This window comes from Vombatus ursinus, unplaced genomic scaffold, assembly GCF_900497805.2.
Source record: "Vombatus ursinus unplaced genomic scaffold, bare-nosed wombat genome assembly UNPS02010219.1, whole genome shotgun sequence".
Taxonomy (NCBI): Eukaryota; Metazoa; Chordata; class Mammalia; order Diprotodontia; family Vombatidae; genus Vombatus; species Vombatus ursinus.
This window is the reverse complement of record NW_020949997.1, coordinates 4223897-4245741: the sequence shown is the minus strand read 5'-3', so window position 1 is coordinate 4245741 and position 21845 is coordinate 4223897. Positions and strand designations below refer to the sequence as shown.

Genomic DNA, 21845 nt, shown 5'->3' with positions numbered 1-21845 from the left:
TCTTTTCAACTATAGCCATCACTTTGTCTTCTCTTGTACCCCAGAGTGCCTAGCAAAGTACTAGACACATACACAACAGACACTAGATAAACACTTGATTGATTGATAAATTGATATATAGTTATGATAGACAGAAGGCTGTATTTGGAGCCAGAGAAGCTACATTTGAATCTCAGATCTGCTACTTACTACCTGCATGAGCTTAGATAAAGAATTAAAATTCTTTGGATCTCAGTGTCTGTATCTATAAAATTAAGAAGTTGTACTAAATGGTGATGTTACGATTAAACAGAAATCTATAGTTACTTAGATCAGAAATGTTCATAAAAACAGCTCTTATGGATGCTGAGATATTGAAATCTATTGCTAAAAGAAGTGCCACATAGCAGGACAGTAGCAAAAGAAGATCTAGATCAGGGGTTCTTAACCTGGGATCTGTAAATTTGCTTTTTTAAAGAAATATTTTGACAACAGCATTTCAATATAATTGGCTTCCTTTGTAACCCGACGTATTTTATTTTATGCACTTCAAACATTGTTCTGAGAAGGGGGCCATACTTTCTTCTCTCTGACCACACTAAGTTCTAGTCATCTTGGCCTATTTGCTGTTCCTTGCCCAAGGTGCCCTATTTCTTGACTGTTCCTTTGTACTGGTTGCCTCTTAAGCGTAGAATGTCTCCGTCCTCACCTAGGCCTCTTAAAATCTCTGGCTTCTTCTAAGACTCATTTCAAATGCTAAATCTTATGAGAGGCCTTTCCCAGGTCCCTCAGCAGCTAACATTTCTATCTTCTCTGTACATCTCTCACATATACCTATTTATATACTTGGCTTCCCCCCATTAGGATATAAATTCCTTGAGAGCAGAAGCAATTTTGCTTTTTTGTGTGTGTGTGTGTGTAAGCTCAGTGCTTAGGGCAGTGCTTGGCACTTGCCCAGGGTCACACAGCTAGTAAGTGTTAAGTATCTGAGGCTGAATTTGTACTCAGATCCTCCTGACTCCAGGGCCAGTGCTCTATCCACTGTGCCACCTAGTTGCCCCCTTATTAATTTTTTTTTTTTTTGGTGAGGCAGTTGGGGTTAAGTAACTTGCCCAGGGTAACACAGCTAGTAAGTGTCAAGTGTCTGAGGTCACATTTGAACTCAGGTCCTCCGGACTCCAAGGCTGGAGCTCTATCCACTGCACCACCTAACTGCCCCTTGAATAAATTCCTGTTAATTGGAGAGGCAACCCAGTATGGTGGATAGACTGTTAGACCTGGAATCAGAAAAGATCTGGGGTTCTAACCTCACCTCAGGCAGCTAATATCTGCATGACTCTGGACAAATCACAACCTTTGGGCTTCAGTTTTCTCAGCTATAAAATAAAGGGGCTGGATTTGATCATTTCTGAGGCCCCTTTCAGCTCTAAATCTATCATCCTGTGAATTGATTGGATTAATATTGCCTAGGTTATGAAATGCAGTTAGAGGACAACAAACTGGGCCTAGAATTGAATAGCAGAAGATCAGGTTAGATAACATTCAGGAAATTACACAGTTCTTTCAATAAATCCAAGGCACTCTGTGCCACAAAGGCCCATCTTTTTCACATTAATATTCTCCTAGGGTTGCTAGATAGCTGTGAAACATGGAACGCTAAGATCTAAGAAGGTTCAAAATTCCAGGGACCTGAAGGACAGTGGAAAAATGCATAATGATATAAATAAATATAAAAAATATATAATATATACAAAATAAATATAAATAAAGGGTATAAATAAACTATAGATCTTAGCATCAATGGCAGACACACAAGAAAGGATATACAAATCAATTGAGGCATGAATGACAAAGAAAGGGGTGAACTAGTCACATCCTGAGAAAAAGAGGTAACAGATGGTCAGTAAAGTACTTTACTGGTACCCCATGAAACATTAAAAGATCTAAAGAATGAGGAAGGTCTAAAGTTTATGGAGTGACTCCTTTTTGGAGTATTTAAGGAAAGGCATAGAGAAGAAAAATATAGAACAGTAAGTCATGGATAGGATGTAATCTGCACCAACGGAACGATTATCCATATGCGATGAGATTATAGATCCATCCAATCCAGTATCAGAGTAAGCCCTCGTCACATCAAATGGTATGAAGACATAAGAGTATTGCTCAAAGTTTCCACTGGCCTGTCTTGAGAGTGTGTGATGTGGCCTTGAAGATACTTAGGGAGAGGCAAACCAGTTCTGTTGTGAAGATCCCTCTATTTTTGTACCATGGTGAGAAGGGTAAGCCAAAGACAACATAGAGGGAAGAAATATGAAGTAGAAATCATAAGGACAGAGAAACTTTTAGGGTGGGAAGGTGGTTGCATATGCAGTTGTATATTCACTTTTATTTAGTTGGATCAGGAAAGGCAACATGATGTAGTAAATAAAGGGCTGGTCTTAGAGTCAAGAAGATCTGGGTTAATATCTTGTCTCGGACACACATTCAGGCATTAGTAGGAAGGAGTTTCTACCCTAGATTAAATAATAAATAGAGATTTTAAAAAAGTTAGATGACTAGATTGGCTTCCACTTCAAATAATACGAACCACTGTTTAGATGTTTGGGGAATAGGTAGATGAAAGACTGCAGAATTTATAAAATTATAAAATTAGAGATAGTATTTTGATTTTTCATTTCACTCTCAGGGTCCTTTTGCTACTTTAAAAATGCTTTATCCAGTCTAATGTTTTAAGATATTTGAGGGTATAATTCTTGCCCATAAAAGAACAAATCCCAGGCTGAAGAATTGGAGAATTAATGGGAACTACATAGATAATAGCATTTTACAGAACGTTAAGCTTTGCAAAATGATTTACAAACATCATGGCATTTTACCTTCACAACAACCCTAGGAGGTAGGTACTATTATTCTCCCTATTTTTGTTGCTTTTCATTTGTTTCTGTTGTGTCCGAGTCTCTGTAACCCTGTTTGGAGTTTTCCTTGGCAAGGATACTGGCATGGTTTGTCATTTCCTTCTTTAGGTCATTTTACAGATGAGGAAACTTAGGCAGACAGGGTTATGTGACTTGCCCATGATCACACAGCTAGTAAGTGTTTGAGGCCATATTTGAACTCAGGAACATGAGTCTTCCTGACTCCAGAACGAGTACTCTATCCATGGTAGCACTTAGCTGCTCCATTTTTAAAGATGAAGAAAGACTTGCCCAGGGTCATACAACTAGAAAATATCTAAGGGCAAATTTGAATTCAGGTCTTCCTGTCTCCAAGTCTAGAGCTCTAACTACTGTGCCACCTACCTATGACTAGATGAAACAGAAAACTGCTATGCCAATGGATTTACAACTTGATTTTATTAAAACATCTTTTATTTATGAGGTTTTTATAGGGCCCTTCCCCAAAAGTGCTCAGTGTTGTTTATTTGCTTTACCTGCGCACATCGACAGAGACTTCGGGGGTCTAGGAAAGAAAAGATGTACAAAGACAACACCCTGGGGAGCTTGGTCGTGAAATCCACTGCTTCTGCTGGAATTCTTTCCTGAAGTTGTCGACTACAGAACTTCTGCTGTGACAGAGAGCACTGCTCAAACAAGCCTGTCAAGATTCTTCTCCTCTGAGCATCTGTCCACTTGTCGAACTGAAAGAGAAAAAACCCAGCACCAACAAAGAAAATCAAATCAGCTACAGATTTAATATGACTCTAGAGATTCATTAATGGGCAAAGGAAGCAAGAGTCTGGAACATAAAAATTCCATTTGCTAACTGACCTTTCCATTAGCCTCTTGTGTTCTCTTCATTCTCTGCTCACTTTCCCACCTAGCCCCACCTATTGTTTGTATGAATTTGGGTAAATGAATCTCTGGGTATGAATGGCTTCTTCTCTTGAGCTTACAGCTGGCAGTTGCCCAAGATCTGCCAGTTGGGGCCAGCCTTACGCAGTAAATATGGCATAAACTTATGAGGGATGATTTCAAGAGAAGGGTCTCTTACAATGAACCCCCTTCTTCCCCGCCCCTCACACACACATACACAAGTACTCACAACAGGAAAACAAAAACTTCTCCAGCTGCTTGTAGATTTAAAAAATTCTTGAATGAGGGACAAAACCTTTGATGCCACATTTAGAAAATAAAGCTTTAAGTATGATTATACCAAGGGGTAACAATACTGAGTTAGATTCACAGGAAAATATAAATGACTATTAGCTCCTTTGACGGAGAGCAGGTTCCATAGAGAGGTGAGCAAAAGTACCCAATGGATACCAGGTACCCAATGGGGAGGAAGAGGGGAGAAGAAGTGAAGGAACTAATAGACGAGGAGGATAAAGTTTGGTTATTTCACAGTTTTGCCTAGAGAAGACCCTATTGTCAATCTTGCTCATCCAAGGTAAGAATCAAATGAGTTGGAGTTCTGACCCTGGGCACTTGACCTCTTAATTTCATTTTCCTCATATGTAAAATGGGAATAATAATGCTTAGGATATTAGGTCGAGAGCAGTAAGGGATCTTAGGGCTCATCTAGTCTAACTCCCTCATTTTACAGCTGGGGTAACTGACACAAATCTCCTATATGTATTAAGCCATACACAGTGCCTGGAATGCACTCTCTCCTCACTTTTACCTCTTAGAATACTAAACTTTCTTCAGAGCTTAGTTCACCACCACCTCTTGCTTAGGCCCTTTCCTGATACTCTCAGCTTCTAGTGTTTCCTCACCCACAACAACAACAACAAAAATCACCTTATTTTTATTCTGTATATAATTATGTTGTTGACTCTAATAGAATGTAGCCTAGTTGAGGAAAGGAACTATTTCATTTTTCTCTTTGTATCTCCAGTGCCTAGCACAGTACCTGGCACATAATAGGTATTTAATAATTTCTTAATAATTTGTTCAGTAAGTGACTTGTCCAAGGTCACACAGTGAGTGGCAGGTATAGCATTCAAAGCTTTTCCCATAACTTTCAAGTTCATTGTTCTTTCTCCTGAATCATGCAGGGTTATGAGGAAAGTGCTTTGTAAAACCTTAAAGTGTTAACATAAATGTGACCTGTTACAGGTTTCTTTTTAAATTTATTTTCTATTTTGAATTTAACACCACATAAAATGGACACTTCCATATACACAGAAAAAGAGAAAAAAATTAAAATTGCAGAACACTGTTATGTGTACTTTACTTTTCTTCCGAAGTATGTCATAAATTCAACCAGAAGCTTTCAAAGCTATCCTGCTTGTCTGTACTTCTTTTTGGCATTCCTTTTGTTCTCTTAGGCATTCCTTTTGTTCTCTTAAAAAAAAAACCCAAAACAAAAAAAGATACCTTTTGTTTTGGAGTGTGAGTGCCCTTGGGGAATGTTCCAAAATGGGAATGGGGTGTTAAAGAAGGGGGCTCCATGGAAAGGCAACAAGCAATGTCATAGGCAGCAAAAGCAGCATTTTTGCTGTTTTTTAAAAAATTGTTTACTGGAGCAGTGAGCATCTGCAAATTGTGCAATCTCCTTGCCTCTCTCCAACTTTTACTGAGCACTGTCCATGTGCAAAGTGAGAAGCACTGTTGCTTAGATAGAGAGCAAGCCTCTGTCAGAAAAATTTGGATTCAAGTCTAACTTTTGATACTCAATGGCTGGGTGACCCTGGGCAAGTAACTTTCTCTCAGTACCCCTAGGCAACTCACTGAGACTATAAAATGCATAAGAGTTAATCATATGCTTTGGTAGAGGGAGTCCCTCACTGGGAATTGTCCACACCAACAAAATCACAGGTCTAAACTTTTCTCCATCACCAAAAATCCTTCACAAAAAAATGGGCAAGACATTGTGCTGACGAGGGTTTCATTCAGTTTCAGAAGCCGACACCTTTGCCACTTTTCCTTTTGCCCCTTTTTGCCAAAAGGAATTCGGCTCCTATTTGTTGAAAACTCTTAAAACTTTTAGATTCCTCATAGACTCACTTTATCTCCCTTCCAAAGCCTCAGCCTTACCTTTTAATCTTATTCAAATGCACCTTTGCCCCTAGCCCTAAAAAGGAGTTTGTCTACCCCTCCTAGAAAACCCTTCCTTATCTACTCTCTTTATCTCCCTTTGAAAGCAAACTTCTACCTTCCAGTTCCCTTCATTATCTATTCTCATTGTTTATTCAAATCTCTCAGACCTTCCAAACAGGAATTCACACCTGGACCCTTTTTCCCAACTACCTCTCCCCCCCACCCATCAACTGGCCTTTCATTGTGGCTACACCCAATCTCCCCTCCATTGTTTTACCTTCCTATGGCCCCTGGCCATTTCCCACCCTTAATCCTAGCTAGGCTCCACAAGGTCCAGGACCCAGGAGTTCTGTTCACCCCAGCTTACTAGCCACTCCCATCCAGATCTCCCTAGGCTCCAAACTTCACTCCTAGATCCCTCCCACAGTTTTTTACTATATTTAAGATCCACCTTAGCCCCCATTCAGATACTTAGCTTTCCTCATGCCCAAAAGGCTGAGACTGTCTCATGCCCGCTTGTCCTTACAGGCATTACTGGTGTTTGGGTTCCTTGGGAGTCTGGCCTATATGCTTTATCTTCAATAAACTATTTCTCTGGCTGGAAGAAGATTTGGGTTGAATTCATTCAGGCAGATCCAGTGCTGTGATCTTGGGGTGCCTCTGCATGTAGGATCACCCCAAAACTTCTACACCTCTTCAGTGCCAGGTGCTAGAGTTAGGGGACACAAAGACAAAACAAGACAAAAAGCAATCCCTGCCCTCTAGGAATTTATATTCTACTGGGGTGAGGTGTGGGACAGGGGATACAACATGTAAACAGAGAAGTGTTGATCATTTGAGGAGAAAGCACCCATTGAGGAAAGTGCATTCTAGGCTGTGCAAAGGGGGGAGATGAAATTGGCCAGTTTGACTGGACAGCAAAATGTATGAAAAGAAGTAATACAAAATAAGCCTGGAAAGGCAGTCAGGAGCCAGAGTGTGAAGGGCTTCAAAAGCTGCCCTTCAGTCTTTCTCCTCCATCATTCTCCCTCCCTTTTCTCTTGGTCATCAATGTTCCTAATGCCTTCATTAAGATGATGAAGCAGCAGATTACTCCATGACCACAGAGAATGACTGAGATGCAGTCAAAGCTGGACCCGTAAACCTCTTTCATTACTATCTACAGAGCAGAGAGTAGAGGAATTTAAAAACAGAATCTCAGAGCTGGAAGGAACCTTTATAAAAGGCTTCAATTATACTCTTACCTCCTTTTCCTTCCCTTAGGGAAGGAATCCTCTCTGCAGCCACATTAATAGGGTAGAAGATATTTTTCAGATTTCCCAGTGGGTGGGTCAAATCTAGAAAAGTAGAGTGATCTCCAGAAAGGAAACCAAGACTTTATTGCTTTTAGTGCCACAGACAGAAAGGCACACTGCATTTGAAATCAGAGGAACTAGGTTTGAATCCTAACTGGACTACTTACTACCTGTGTGACCTTGTGCTTCCTCTCTCTAGGCCTGTTTCATCATGGATAAAATGAAGGGATTGAACTTAATTATATTTAAAGTTCTTTTCAACTCTACATTCTAGGACTATGATTAACAAGTGGTCCAGAAGTTCACTTTATTTTTAAATCTCTGAGCTGACCTAAAACAGACTTTAGGCACAGGTAAAGTAGGCAGCCAATCACACATTGTGATTGGGATACATGAAAAGACTCTGCCTGTCCTCAGATTTTCTCAACCCCTCTAATTCCTCCTACTGCTATCAGAACCAGCTAGATAGTACAGTGGATACAATATTGGGCTTAGGGTTAGCAAGTCCCAAGTTCAGATCTGTCTTACACACTAGCTGTGTGACCTTGAGAAAGTTAATTTTTGTCAACCTGTTTCCTCATCTGTACAAGGGGATAATAATGGCACCTATCTCACAGGTTGTGAAGATCAAATGAAATAACATATGGAAAGCCCTTAAAATGCCAGCTATTATTATTACTTGGTCATGCCAGAAGAGTATTCAACAGAGAAGTAAGGATTGTCTCTGGAAGGGCAGTGTTAAACTACTACCTGGGAGAAGCACACAAACTGTAAGCCTATTCCTTCTCCATTTAGTATGGAGAGCTTGGTTCATATGTGATAGAGCAGGTACACTTCATATCAAAGGGGCAGTAAGAAGGATCTGGGAGACAAAAGGAGACACCAGTAGTCATGCTGGGCTGGGGAGTCTAGAGAATAATGTAAGGCCCCAGGAAAGCACACTCAAGGTGATGGAAATGCAGGGTGAGCAGCAAGTTAGTGGAGAGTGGACCTTCTATCACCCCAAGATAACCTTGGTCTGCAGCAAACTTGTACTTGGCTAAGGCTGGCCTTTAACAAGGCTTACTTTCTCTTATTTTTGTCTCTATCATTCGAGAATCTGTCTTAATTCCTCCCTCTTAAGGTATGCTATTATCAGTGGGAAGCTATCTATAAAGTGCAGGTGTCAAGCAGGAAATAGCCATCAAGATAAAATATTGGCACCTACTTCCTAACCCCTCACTTCACTATCTAAAGGTATATTTTGAATTCCCTTGTCAGGAACTCTTCGCAAATAAAACTAATGCTTAAAATAATTAGCTTTGGGAATAAAAATAAATAAGTGTGGTTATCACTTTCCCTGGCTCAAAAACTGTTTTGACTTGCTAATATTCTTTAAGAAGATAGCAGCTATCAGTAAATTAAACAAATCATTTTGTTGAGAACAGATTAGGATCACAGCAGTGCTCTTTATTGTTGTTATTGTTCAGTTGTTTCCTTCCTGTCTGACTCTTCATGACCCCATTTGGGGTTCTCTTGGCAGAGATACTGGAGTGGTTTGCCATTCCTTCTCCTGCTCATTTTATAGATGAGGAAACTGAGGCAAACAGGGTTAAGTGACTTGCCCAGGGTGACACAGCTAATAAGTGTCTGAGGCCAGACTCGAACTCAGGAAGATGAATCTGCATGACTCCAGGCCCAGTGCTCTATCCACTGTACCACCTCTAATGACATTTTACAAATGAGTGGTCCAAGAGCATCAACAACTTGCCCAAGGCCACACAGCAAGTTACTGGCTGAACCAGGACTCAGATGTCCTGACTTCTTCTACCCCACTATACATTTTCCTATGCTACAGTTAATTAAAATCGATTAAATATGATAAAATGTGAATAAATTCTATTAAATGGAATTATATTAACTATGATAGGTATTAACTATAACATAAAATATGATAGATGTTAAATATTAACTATGATATTAACTATTATAGATTCAATTGAAATGTTAAATAGGATAGATATTAAATATGATAGATCATGGATGTTGAATAAATCAATAACGAATGGATGTTGAATGAAACCATGATCTATAATTAATGTCTGCTAACCTAAATTACTCTCAAGGTCAGAGGATCATAATTCTAAGACTAGAAAGTTCTTTAGAAATCTTCTGATCCAGTCCTATCATTTTATAGATGAGGAAACTGAGAGCTAGAAACCTGTCCAATGTCCCATAGGCAGTGAGCATCAAAATCAGGATTTGAACCCAGACCCCCTGAATCCAAATTCAGCCTTCTTGCTGCTGTACTGCATTGCATATAAACACTACATATGATTAGAACTAAAGTCTTATTCCAATATCTCATTCTGGCAGTGAGATTAACCTGAGTTCTTGAAGGCTAAACAAAACTACGTCAGTTGGTAGAGCTTCAGATATGGGACAGGAAATGGACTCTATCTCTAAGGCTCAGTCTACCTAAACCCAGCCCAGCTACGTGGAGAAGCCCATCACTAGTTGAAAGGAGACAAACATTTCAACTCTAGCAATTCTGGAAGTCTATTAAGTTATAGAGGAGTTGCAATCTGCATGGGTGGAGGGAGAACCCACGTAGATGAATTTGCTGATCCTTGAAGTACTGAAGAATACACACACTCTTGAAAGAGAAAGAAGTATAGCACAAAGTGAACAGAAAACATCTTTAAAAACAATCTATGAATGGTATCATATGTGGCGTTATACACACACACACATATATATATATATATTTGTGTATGTGTATGTATATATGTGTATAAATGAATAGGAGTGAATTGATATGGGTAAAAAAGTAAATAAGTGGATGAATAGATAACCGGCATATAAACATCAGATACTAGTTAAAGAAAATTGATCATCACGGCATGAAAAGGAATAATAGGATCTGTCTGACCAGTTGGGGGACACAGGGTCCCTGCTCTTTATCAATTTAGGGCTCTCCTTGAAAATGAAAACTAACAGAATGGGTATTTAACCCAAATGGCTCATTCTAGATAAGTCAACTTGTGTAGTAAGCTTTTGGAAACGAGAGTCAAGTTAATTTAAGATTCAAAAGAGGGGAAATTCAACTTAGTTAAAAATAACAATCAATCATACAACAAAACCCAAATAATCTATATAAATATTCTTATGCTGGGTTCTGAGTATCAATAGATCGATAGATCAATGAATGCATCAAGCATTTATCATTCGCTTGCCATGTGTAGAAATTGAGCTAGGTATTAGGGGAGCAAAGATTAAAAACTAAGCAATCTCTGTTCCCAAAGAATTTACAGTCTTTTGTGGGCTGGTAGGAGCAACAGGTACAAAGATAAGGAACTATAAAATAGATACAAAGTGATTTGAGAGGAAAAGGTAGGGAACTAGCAACTAAGTATCAGGATGGGCCTCTTGTAGTAATTAAGCTACAGATTTTAAAGGAGCTCTAAAGAAGCTGGGGATTCTAAGTGAGTAGGGAGGGCTGGCATTTGAGGTGAGGGATAGCCTGTGCAAAAGCTTGGAGATGGGAAATGGAGCAGTTGTGTCCTGGAAACAAGTAGACCAGTTTAGTTGAATTGTAGAGTATATTATATGAAGGGCATACTGAAAGGGATAATAACCTGGAAAGGTAAACTGGACCCAGATTGTGAAGGGCTTTAAAGTGTCAAACAAATGTGTTTGCATTTTATTCTAGAGGTAATTAGGAGCCACTGGAGCTTATTAAGCATAAGAATGGTATGGGCAGGCCTATGCTTTAGGAATCTTAATTGAGCAGCAAGATGTGCCACTCATTGGAGTGCCCCAGCCATATCCTAGGTTTTCCCCCAGAGGAAGTATATGATATGTCTGGGGCACTCCAACAAGCAATTAGTTACTGTTTCTCAGGCGTAAGCCTTGACAGAAAGGATATGCCACTTGCTTTTATGTGAATAGGTAAAGAAGATCCCATAAGCCAAGGCTATTTCAAAGTTTTGAAGATGGAAAATTTGAGTTCATCACCAGCATTACTGATTTCCGGAGAGAAGCTAGTGCAGAGAGCTGCGCAAGTGATGTAACACTTTCAAGGTGATCCAATCCTTTAAAAATGTCCTCATTCTTACCCTTTTTTCACCCTTACTTTAATTCACTGCTGAAGCATCTGATTCCATCATTAAAGATAATTAATTACATATTTACTTAAACTCAAGAGATATGTATATTTTATAAGATTACCCATTTTCCAAGCAGGATTCTTCTTTCTTCAAATATCTAGGATAAACAAATAAATGAGTGTTGTTTAGTATTTTATGCAATAAAAACAATTTTTAAAAGGCCATTTTAAAAAAAGTCTCAGTGAGATGGTCCTCTCTCAGTCCCTTCATCTACCAAATGAAGAGGTTGGACTGGATGACAGTCCTGTTCTAACAATCTATTTATTACTTCATACTTTTCACTGCCATCATGGGAATTAAAAGATTCAGTCATGCATATGAATACAGATTCTACCCTTAGCTGTTCTGGGGATAGCAGCTGCTATCAAAGAACAGTTTTTCAAGCAGAACTTGGATGATGGATGACCACCTGTGAAGGATATTGTAGATGGGATTCCTAGGAGGGAGGAGGGAAGGTTAGCCTAGTCAGAGGTGGGGAACCTTAGGATTTGTTCTGTGAAGTTTGGATTCAGTCAAAGGGCCGCACTTGAGGATATAGAGAGCCACATGTGGCCTTGAAGGCAGGTTCCTCACTTCTGTCCTACATGATCTCTAAGGTCCAGGTTGATTTACAAAAATAATATTCTATCATCATCATCAATAGTCATACATTTTTGAAGAAAAGAAACTATAGTTGGACTTTATACTCTCTTGCAGCTTTAAATCAAAGATCTTTGACCTTATATGAAATAGTGAAGGGAGAATAATTGAGGAACTTGAAAGAAGAAGAAAAACAAGCAACAAGAGAAATAAGAAAAACTGAAATATCTGAAAACATTTTTAAAAAATCAATAATGATGAAAATGTATGAAGATCATGAGAATATAGTGCCTTGCATAAAACAGGTATTAAATAAATATTTGCAATTGATTTTTATTTAAAGAGCATCAAAAGATTCAATATTGTCAATTATAAATTATTCAAGGAATGTCATCCAACTTTCAAATATCCAGGTCTTTTGTTTTTATCGAGGTGGCAAGGTGGTGCAGTGGACACGGTACTAGACCTGGAATTAGGAAAATCTGAGTTCAAATATTGTCTCAGACACTGACCAGCTGTATGATCCTAGGTAAATGACTTAACTTCTATCTGCCCTCAGTTTCCTTATTGGTAAAATGGGATAAAAATAGCACCCACCTCCCAGGGTTGTTGTTGTGAGGATAAAACAAGGTAATATTTGTAAAGCATTTTACAAACCTATATAAATGTCAGCTATTGTTATTGTTGTTGTTGTTGTTGTTGTTGTTTCCTCATTCCGTCCCTTACTGCTTATATTTTGGCTATTTTTCACTACTCAGTAGCAATGGATATGGGAAAAGGAAGCCATGGCAGCCCGTGGCTGTTTTGTTGGTAATTTTACTTTTTCTCTTTCTTTCCACTTTTTCTTTTACATCTTTATTATAACCCCAATAACCATCAATGAAGACAATAAAATACATCTACAGGGTCTAGAACAACACTCTATATAAACTCCTAGCATTTAAGAAAGTTAAACCAAATGAATCAATGAGCCAAAGATATACTTACTCTGTTAGTCCATTTCCAAATCCACCCACCCTTGCCTTACTTTCTGCTCTTTATATAGCTGCAATCAGTGCATGTAGTTGTCTCTGTTATTCTTGCTTCATATTACTCCGTGTAGGTCTTTGCAAATTCCTTATGTGTTTTGCAATTATTTTTATGGCACTATAATATCTAATTATGTTGATACACTGTAACTTATTCATTTATTCCCTAATGTTATGGCATATAGATTTTTAAAATTTTTACTTTAACAAAAAAGCAGTTATAAATATTTCTATACATACAGGCTTTTTTTTCTTTTCTATCTGCACAAACCAGTCAAAGGTACGATTAATTTTCTGATTCTTATTGTAGAAGGCTATACTGCTCTCCAAATTGCATACACTAGCCCTCAGTACCACCAAAGATATGAGTGCCCATTTCTCTGTTAAGTTGACCAGCACTGAATTTTATCCCCTTTTTGTGCTATTTTTGCCATTTTAGTGGGTATGTTATTTGCATTACTTACCTTAAGTTGTTATGAGCCATATGATTTTTAAACTATAAAGTACTTTTTAAATGTGATTAATATATTGGTTATTATACTTTTGACATAACTGGCATTTATATAATGCTTTAAGGTTTGCAAAGTATTTTACAAATAGCGAATTTTGAAATTTCTGAATCATATGAACAAGAAGATAGAGGACTATCTATTTTCTTAGATCTCCATGACCTCTTCAATCTCTCTAAAAAATAAATTATGATACAAAGATAAAGCAACCAGCTATTTCCATGGTCTAAGATACCTAGAAACCAAAAGAAGATTTTTAAAAAACCCAAACCCATGAACTAAGCTCACTAACCTGAGCTTATTTATAAACCTTTTCCCCCTCCCGTACTACCCTAGCAGACACAAGGACCTGACACACAAGCTTAAAATGAAACCCATCCCAACACTATGGTCCCCCTTCCCTCTTTCTAGTGCTATTGAGAACCTGGCTTCAGGCTACAGAATTTTGCCAAGGCCTTGACAGCCAGAGTGCCTACAGCTCTTCTGGAGCAAAAACTTTCCAGGGTTGCAACCCTGTGGCATTAGCACTCCAAAACTCTGAACTGCTGGTATGGGGGATGGACAACCGTGTGGCTCTAGCAGGGCAGCTCTCTGAACTACTGGTGCTGGGCCAGAGAAAGTGGGACAAGTCAACAGTACAGGACAATATTTATTGGGGAGGGGGTGTTGTGTGCAGCACTCCGCTAAGCCTAAGGGAAAGAGCACAGCATTTAGCTGGGGCCAGTTCTGAGCACCCAAAAGTCACTTGGGGCAGAGACCTAGGCTGGTGAACTGTGAATTCCTCAGCATGGGAATGATGAGGATCTAGGCCCCAGAAAGGAAGAACCTTGGATTTTCCCACATGGCCAAATCTCTGGAGTTCGCCTGAGGCTATAATCCCATCAATTGGCCTTTCATTATGACTACACCCAATTGCCCCTCCATTGTCTTACCTCCCTATGGTCCCTGGCCATTTCCCACACTTAATCCTAGCTAGGCTCCATTGTCCAGGTCCCAGGAGTTCTGTTCACCCTAGTTTACTGGCCATTCTCATCCAGATCTCCTTAGACCCCTCCTCCAGTCACCCCAAACTACTTGGCCACTCCTAGATCCCTCCCACAGTCTTTCTGTATATAAGGTCCTTCTTGTCTCCATTAAGATGCTCAGATTTTCACAATCTAGTCAATAACCCACAGATGCTCAGATTCCTTAAGAGTCTGACTAATATGGTGAATCTTCAATAAACTGTGTTTTTGGCTGAAGGAAGGCTTAGGTCGAATTCTTTCGGGCAAGACCCACGTGTTGTGATTTTGGGATTCCAGGATCCCTAACCTCTAGACCTCATCAGGAAGAGGTTGAAACACTTTGAGATCCAACCCCCAAGGAAACCATCATCAGAGGGAGACAGAAAATAAATAGAGGAAAATTAGGGGAGAGGAGAGTGGGAGATAGATATAATCAAAGATCTCATAAAGAAGAAAATTCAAAGACCTTTAATATAAGCAGATAAATTAACAGGGAAAACATTAACAGTAGAAGGAAATATAGTCTTTGGATCTAGTAAATGAGTTGAGGCATCTATGAATAAATACTACGAAACAAAGGAAGATGATCCAACACTTGAAGGAATGTCAAGCGAACATGGATCAACACATTGTTCCTGAGTGGCTCAAAAGAGAAATGAGAATTATGAGAGCAAAATGCATGGTCCACAGAGCAATAATAATGGGCAGAATAGGAAAACTGGATCTGCCATGGCAAGTTTCACCAAATAAACAAAAGAGAGAACAATAGATTGTGAATGCAAATATACAGAAGTGAAGGTCAACTTAGAAGAGAAACAACAACAATAAAAAAAAATTAAAAGAAAATGTGCTCACTATGCAAGCAAAACATATTGATCTGGAAGACAGGATTTGTAAAGAAAATGCAAGGATCATAGATCTCCCACAAGAACACAACAGGACAAAAAAACTTAACACCATAATGAAGGAGGCAATAGAAGAGAACTGCCCAGAACTTCTAAGCATAGAAAATGAAATACTAATCAAAAGAATTCACAGATCATCTCCAGAAAAAAATGTAATGCAGCAAGACACATAGTGGTTAAATTTAACAATTCAATTCAGAAACAAGTTCTGCAAGTCAAGAGAAGGAATGGAATATATAATATAATGGAATGGAAATTTGAATAACATAAGACTATTCTGGATCCACCAAAAGACATAGGAGGGAATGGAATGATGTGTTCTGAAGACTAATGGAGCTCAGGATGCAGTCCAGGATAACCTACCTTACAATCTGAGCTTTAAATGAAAAATTCAATAATAAAGAAGCATTTGAAACATTTTAAGAAAGAAAACCAGAAGAAAAAAAAAACAAAAGAAAACCAGAGCTGAAGAGATTATTTGCTTCTCAAACAACAGAAATGCAGGAAGAGTAAATAAATGCAGCAGCTGAGAACAGCAACAATAGCAACAACACAATTATAGTGGAGAGACCATTAAGAAACTTGTTTCTAAATGAACACAAGGAAATGGGAGGGGGGGAGGTGAAGATGGTAATCTGATAGAGGTCACATTGAAGAGGCAGATATGGGGCATTATGGACAGAGCATGGTGACACCCTGCATACAGATGAATCACTATGGTACTACAGTGCAACATGAAAGGACGCACAAAAGGGAAAGAGGGGAGCAGCTGGATAGAGAGGAATGTGTGATGTTATGGGGTAAAATCTAGGGCTAACAATGAGGGGTGGGTGACTCCTGTGGCGTTAGAAAGAGAAGAGCCTATAGAAGTGTAGGTAAGGAGTAGGAAGGAAAGATTGAAAAGGGAAGGAAAGGAAGGAGGTCTCGTTTTGATGGTGGGTGTTCCACTGACGAATGCTCCTATGTGTGAAGAGAGATGGTCTACGAAGGGAGATGGGGACCTCGTGCTTACTGTGGTCTGGGGGATTTGGTAATTGAAAAGTCTACTTAGCCTACCTTAGGAAGGGGGTGTTGGAATTCCTGAGGACAACTGGCATCTGGGAAGTGGGAGAGTATCGGCCCAGGGAGGAGATTTTGAGGCAAATGGACAAAAAAAAAAAAAGGAAAAAAAGGTAATGGGGAGGGTATAGATGGTAGGCTAGACATTAGGGTGGTTGAGGGGGGAGGAGCCCTACCATAGATCAGTGTCCTCTCTGGGCTTGTTCTAGGAATGGGGGCATGGAAAAGGGTAATATATGATGAGGCAAACTCTACAGCGCAATGACAAGAGAGGAGAGCCTAGAATAGATACCTTGAAATGTTTGATTGCATGAGGAATACAGAAAAAGGAAAGATGTCAGATAATTAGAGGAGCCATGAATTAGAGAATGAGGGTCTAGAGTAGAGAGAGAAAGAAGGGATAGATAATGAAGAGAGTGAGAGAAATCTTTTTTGGAAAGGGGTACAAAAATGAAATTTAAAGAAATAATGGGCAAGACTGTTGGAAAGGAAGAGGAGGTACCTATTCGATTAATTGAGAGGGGAAAAGGGGGAATATATAACTAGATAAAAGCAAGAGAGAAAAAGGTACTAATAAGCAAAATCCCAAAAGGAAAGGCATATTAAACAAGGGAAGAGGATGAAGGGTGAGGGGAAGACAGCCAGTGAGAATAGGCCATCCTAAAAAAAATTAAGGTAAAGTAACTGAAGGAGCTGTGTTTACAGCAGAGGAGGGAAAAAAATTCATAACCTGGAAAACATAAAAATATGGAGGAAAATAAAAACTTAATTCTTGTTACTTTAAATGTGAATGGATTAAACAATCCAATAAAATGATGAAGAGTGAAATTTATACTTGCAACAACCCTGGGAAGAAAGTGCTATTATTATTGTCATTTTACAGATGAGGAAACTGAGGCATAAAGACGTTAAATGACTTGCAGGGGTCACATAGCTAGTTAATGCATAAGTCTGGATCTGAACTCAGGTCTTCCTAATTTTAGGTTCAGTGCTGTATCTACTGCACTACCCAGTAGCCTCTAAATTCCATGGGTATGTGTGTCCACATATACAATTATAGATATGTATATATTTCTTTGTTTCATGTATAGACATAGATATGTTTGTGACCTGCATTCTGAGAAAGAATAATAAACCCATAGCTCAATCAGAACATTTGAGAATCGGATATATGTACATTTGTGTATTTACAAGTAGATGTTTGTCTAAGTATCTCTTGGAATGTACATATATGTTATACATATTAATGACAGTAAATATGAGAGAGAATATGCTAATATATTTGAGTGTATTGGGAAAGAGAGAGAATACAATGAACATATGTCAGTATTTATGTCTCTGTCTCTACCATATGTTGTTTTCCTTTTCTTTTTTTTAACCAGACCTGCAATTTCATTGGTACAGGGAACACCCAGAACTTCCTTTGCCAATGTAGACTGGCACCTGCTCTGTAATTAATAGTCTCAGAAAGTTGCCTGAAGCCCTGAAAGGTTATATGGTTTCCCTAGCTACTATATGTCAGGGACTGGACTTGAAGCTCTCTAGCCTCTACTTTATGGCTGCCTCCACTATATGGGAGTTGACCTCAAATTAACCTGAGAATTTTCCTTTCCTCCTACAACTCCCTGAGGCAGGAGAGGAAATCAAAATGTTCCACTTCTAGACATACTCTCTCTCTACTACCCATCAGCCCATCACTCAATTTCTCCTTTGAGATTCACCTTATCCAAATTTTTCAAACAATCCCAGATCCTGCTAGCTGTTATCTACTGACTCCCAGGACATTCTCCCTCTATTCTCAATGAGTTCAGGTCTTTTTCATATTCTACCTTTCCACCCCAACTCCTGCCTTTTTACTATGGGGCTTCAACATACATGATGTTCCTTCAAACACCAATCTACTCTGTTCCTCAATCTATTCAACTCCCAACACTTGCTCATTTCCTTACCTCAACTATACACAGGCATGGTCATGCCTTGATCCTGTTATCATCCACAATAATTCTACTTCTTTGAACAGGAACTCTGAAATTCTTTTATCTGATCACACACTCTTATCATTCCATCTCTCCCATAACTTACCCCTCCTAAACCTATTCTTTATCCTTCTTTCCAATCCTTCTGCCCCTCAGTACTTCTCTTATCTCTACTCACACAGACACCAACATAGTTCAGGATCTCACTACCTTTCCCCAGCACTTTTGCAATGGTCTTCAAATTGATCTCACTGTTTCAAATCTCTCTATGCTCCAATTCATCATGAACACAACTGCTAAAGGAATTTTTCCTAAAACAGAGAGAGCTCTGACCATGTCACTGCCTGTTCAAAAAGTTTCGGTGATCTCTCTCTCTCTGTCTCTGTCTCTGTCTCTGTCTCTGTCTCTCTCTCTCTGTCTCTCTCTCTCTGTCTCTCTCTCTCTCTCTCTTCTCCGAACTCCTACAGCATTCAGAGTCTGTTGCACACTATTGAGCACTTGGTTGTGTTTTTCATGTCTTCTAGTCAAGCTCTGTGTTCAAATAGGTTGTAAGATGCTTGAAGGCAGCATGAGATCTGACAAAGTACCTACCGAGATTCTTCTGAGCTATCTATTCAATACACATCTCTTGATTTGTTGAAAAGAAAAAAAGCTTCAGAAACCATGTAATCATAGAACTGAAAGGGACCTTAAGAAATCATTTATTTCAGTCTATCATCTCATGTATCCAAATAGAAAGAAATTGTCCCTGCCCTCAAGGAGCTTACATCCAATCAGAGGAGATAAGCATGAACATATATAATGCAAAATAGAAAATATGTTATTTTATTATTTTTTTTGATGAAAAGTAGTTTCTACCTCTACAACATCTTCTAAGTATCTGTACGCCTCTCTCCTCTCCACTCACAGCTGCCAAGCTATCTATGTTGATTCAGGTTCTCATCACCCATTACCTGGATCAATGAAATAGCTTCTTAATTGAGTTCTCTCTTGATTCACTCCAATCCATTCTCCACACAGCTGCCAAAGGTATTTTATTAACACCTAGATTTGATTATATCTGACCCTCTACTTAATAAATGTTAGTGGTTCCCTATCATCTTTAGGATCAAATATAAACTTCTCTCTTTGGCATTCAAAGCTCTTCAAAACCTGGCCCCAACTTACCTACTAGCTTCCATGAACACCTTACTCCATGTCATACACTTTACGATCCAGCCAAATTGACCATGTTGTTCCACATGCATTGATATTCTATCTCCCAACTGTGTCTTTGCCTGTTCCCCTTGCCTGAAATGCTCTCCTCATCTCCTCCACTCCTTAGAATCCTTAGTTTCTTTCAAGACTCAATTCAAGGGACAGCTAGATGGTGCAGTGGACAGAGCATAAACCCTGGAGTCAGGAGGACCTGAGTTCATCTCAGACCCTTGACACTTACTAGCTGTCTGACCCTGGGCAAGTCACTTAACCCCAATTGCCTTGATGGAAAAAAAAAAAAGGACTCAATGCAAGCCCTATTTTATTATTCTACATGAGGCCTTTCCTGATCCTCTAAACTGCTAGTACCTCCCCTGGACCCTCAAAATGCTTTGTATCTATTTTGCAATTACATATACATATATACTACTCATATTATACATATAAAACATCACATGTGTATGTACAGATGTATATACATGTATATACACACACACACATATATATATCTTTTATCTCTATATCCCTAGCATCTAGCACAGAACCTGACACACAATAGGTATTTAATAAGTACTTATTAATTGATTAATTAGGAAACTGAGGCCTAGAAAAGTTAAGTGATTTCCCCAAGATCACAAGAAATTACCGGGAGAGCAAGGAATACAACTCAATTTCCTAACTCACAGTTCAACCTTCTTCCCATTACATTACTTTCAAAGAAAAAGAGCATAGCATAGTGGATTAAGAGCTGAGGTTGGAGTTAGAAAGATGTAGGATTGATTCCCACCTCTCACACAACCAATGTGATCTTGGGTAAGTGACTTAAACTCTAGAACCTCTGTTTCCTCATTTGTAAGATGGGGACAATAACTTCCTAGTACCAACTACCGACTTCACTTGGGTTTCAAAAACATTAAAGTGCTTTGTAAACTTCAAAGTGCTACACAAAAGTCAATTACTATAATCCCAACAACTCCAAACACAATTCTACTGAGGAATTTTTAGAAGTTGCAAAAAGGAGTTAATGCCAGATAAAAGTTCTATGTATCAGTGTTACTTTGTAACTTCAAAGGCACCACCTTTCACCTGGAAGCACCTCCTTAAATTGCAATAATTGTCCCTAAAAGGAGAAAAAAAAAATAGCCTGGGGGTGTGTGTGTTTAGCCTCACAAATATAAACTCATAAAATGACAATGATCCCAACTGTACAGCTAGATCCTGAATTCCTTTCAGATTAAGTTGTATCCAGTATAATTTGAGAGTTAGGTATATTTTACTGTATTTAAATTTATTTAAATTAACAATTAACATAGCAGCTCTCCAATAACCAGAACATTTACCATTCTAGATTAACAAATAATTCATTTTAGCTGGAATTGATTTTTAATGGATTCTGATTCTATTCACGTTCCTTGCCTCTACAAAGACCTTCAAAATAAGACATCCTGAGGTGGGAAAGGTTTGCTTTTTATCTTTGTTCCCCCAACACCAAGCACAGTGCCTTGTGTAAAATAGGTACTTAATAAGTGATTATGGAACTGTTGCTGAATTAGTATGATCATAATGATACAAAAAATCAATTTTTATTCCACTGAAGAATTATGCTTTTTTTGCTTTCCATGTTCTTATGTTATGTGTTTCCTATACCTGTGAGCTTTAGTTGATTTCAAAGAGGTACTGATCACTTTCAATACAACTCTCTCACTATGGAGTACAAACGAAACTTAGAACTGTTTTCATTCTGCATCTATAATCCTATAAATTTAGAATCTAAACAACCTCACAAAATTCCATTCTGCAAAAGAAAAATCATGTCACAATTTTACAGGGTACCTATGCTGCTGCTACTACTTTCAATGAGTCTATGTTTGAACTCAAGTTTTCTGTTTATATCACAGTTTGCTTTGAGCCTGCTGTTAGATCAAAATTCTATGCTAATTAGTTTAGTCTGTTGATAATTCAGTTATATATTGCACCATGTGACAAACACTACAGACTACGAGGAGGACAAAGTTTAAGTAAACAGGATTCCAAAATTACAATGATCATTAATGACTGGATACCCCTTCATCTCACTTACATTTGTTTAAAAAATTAACATGGATTATGTCTATTCTATCTACTCTATAAGTTTTTGTGAGGACTAGCTGAAATCATGAGATCATAGATTTAGAAATGGAAGAAA

At 38.6% G+C, this 21845-nt stretch overlaps 1 protein-coding gene across 2 annotated transcripts in view; it reads right to left on the bottom strand.

Annotated features, from left to right (window-relative positions):
* Positions 1–21845, bottom strand: part of FBXO16 (F-box protein 16) — a 79289-nt gene that overhangs the window by 32420 nt on the left and 25024 nt on the right. For both annotated transcript variants that reach the window (XM_027853938.1, XM_027853939.1), the window contains 2 exons: positions 11465–11500; positions 3410–3616 (listed from right to left, as the gene is read on the bottom strand). In XM_027853938.1, the coding sequence (XP_027709739.1) occupies positions 3410–3616; positions 11465–11500 (243 nt within the window). The remainder of the gene's footprint in view (positions 1–3409; positions 3617–11464; positions 11501–21845) is intronic.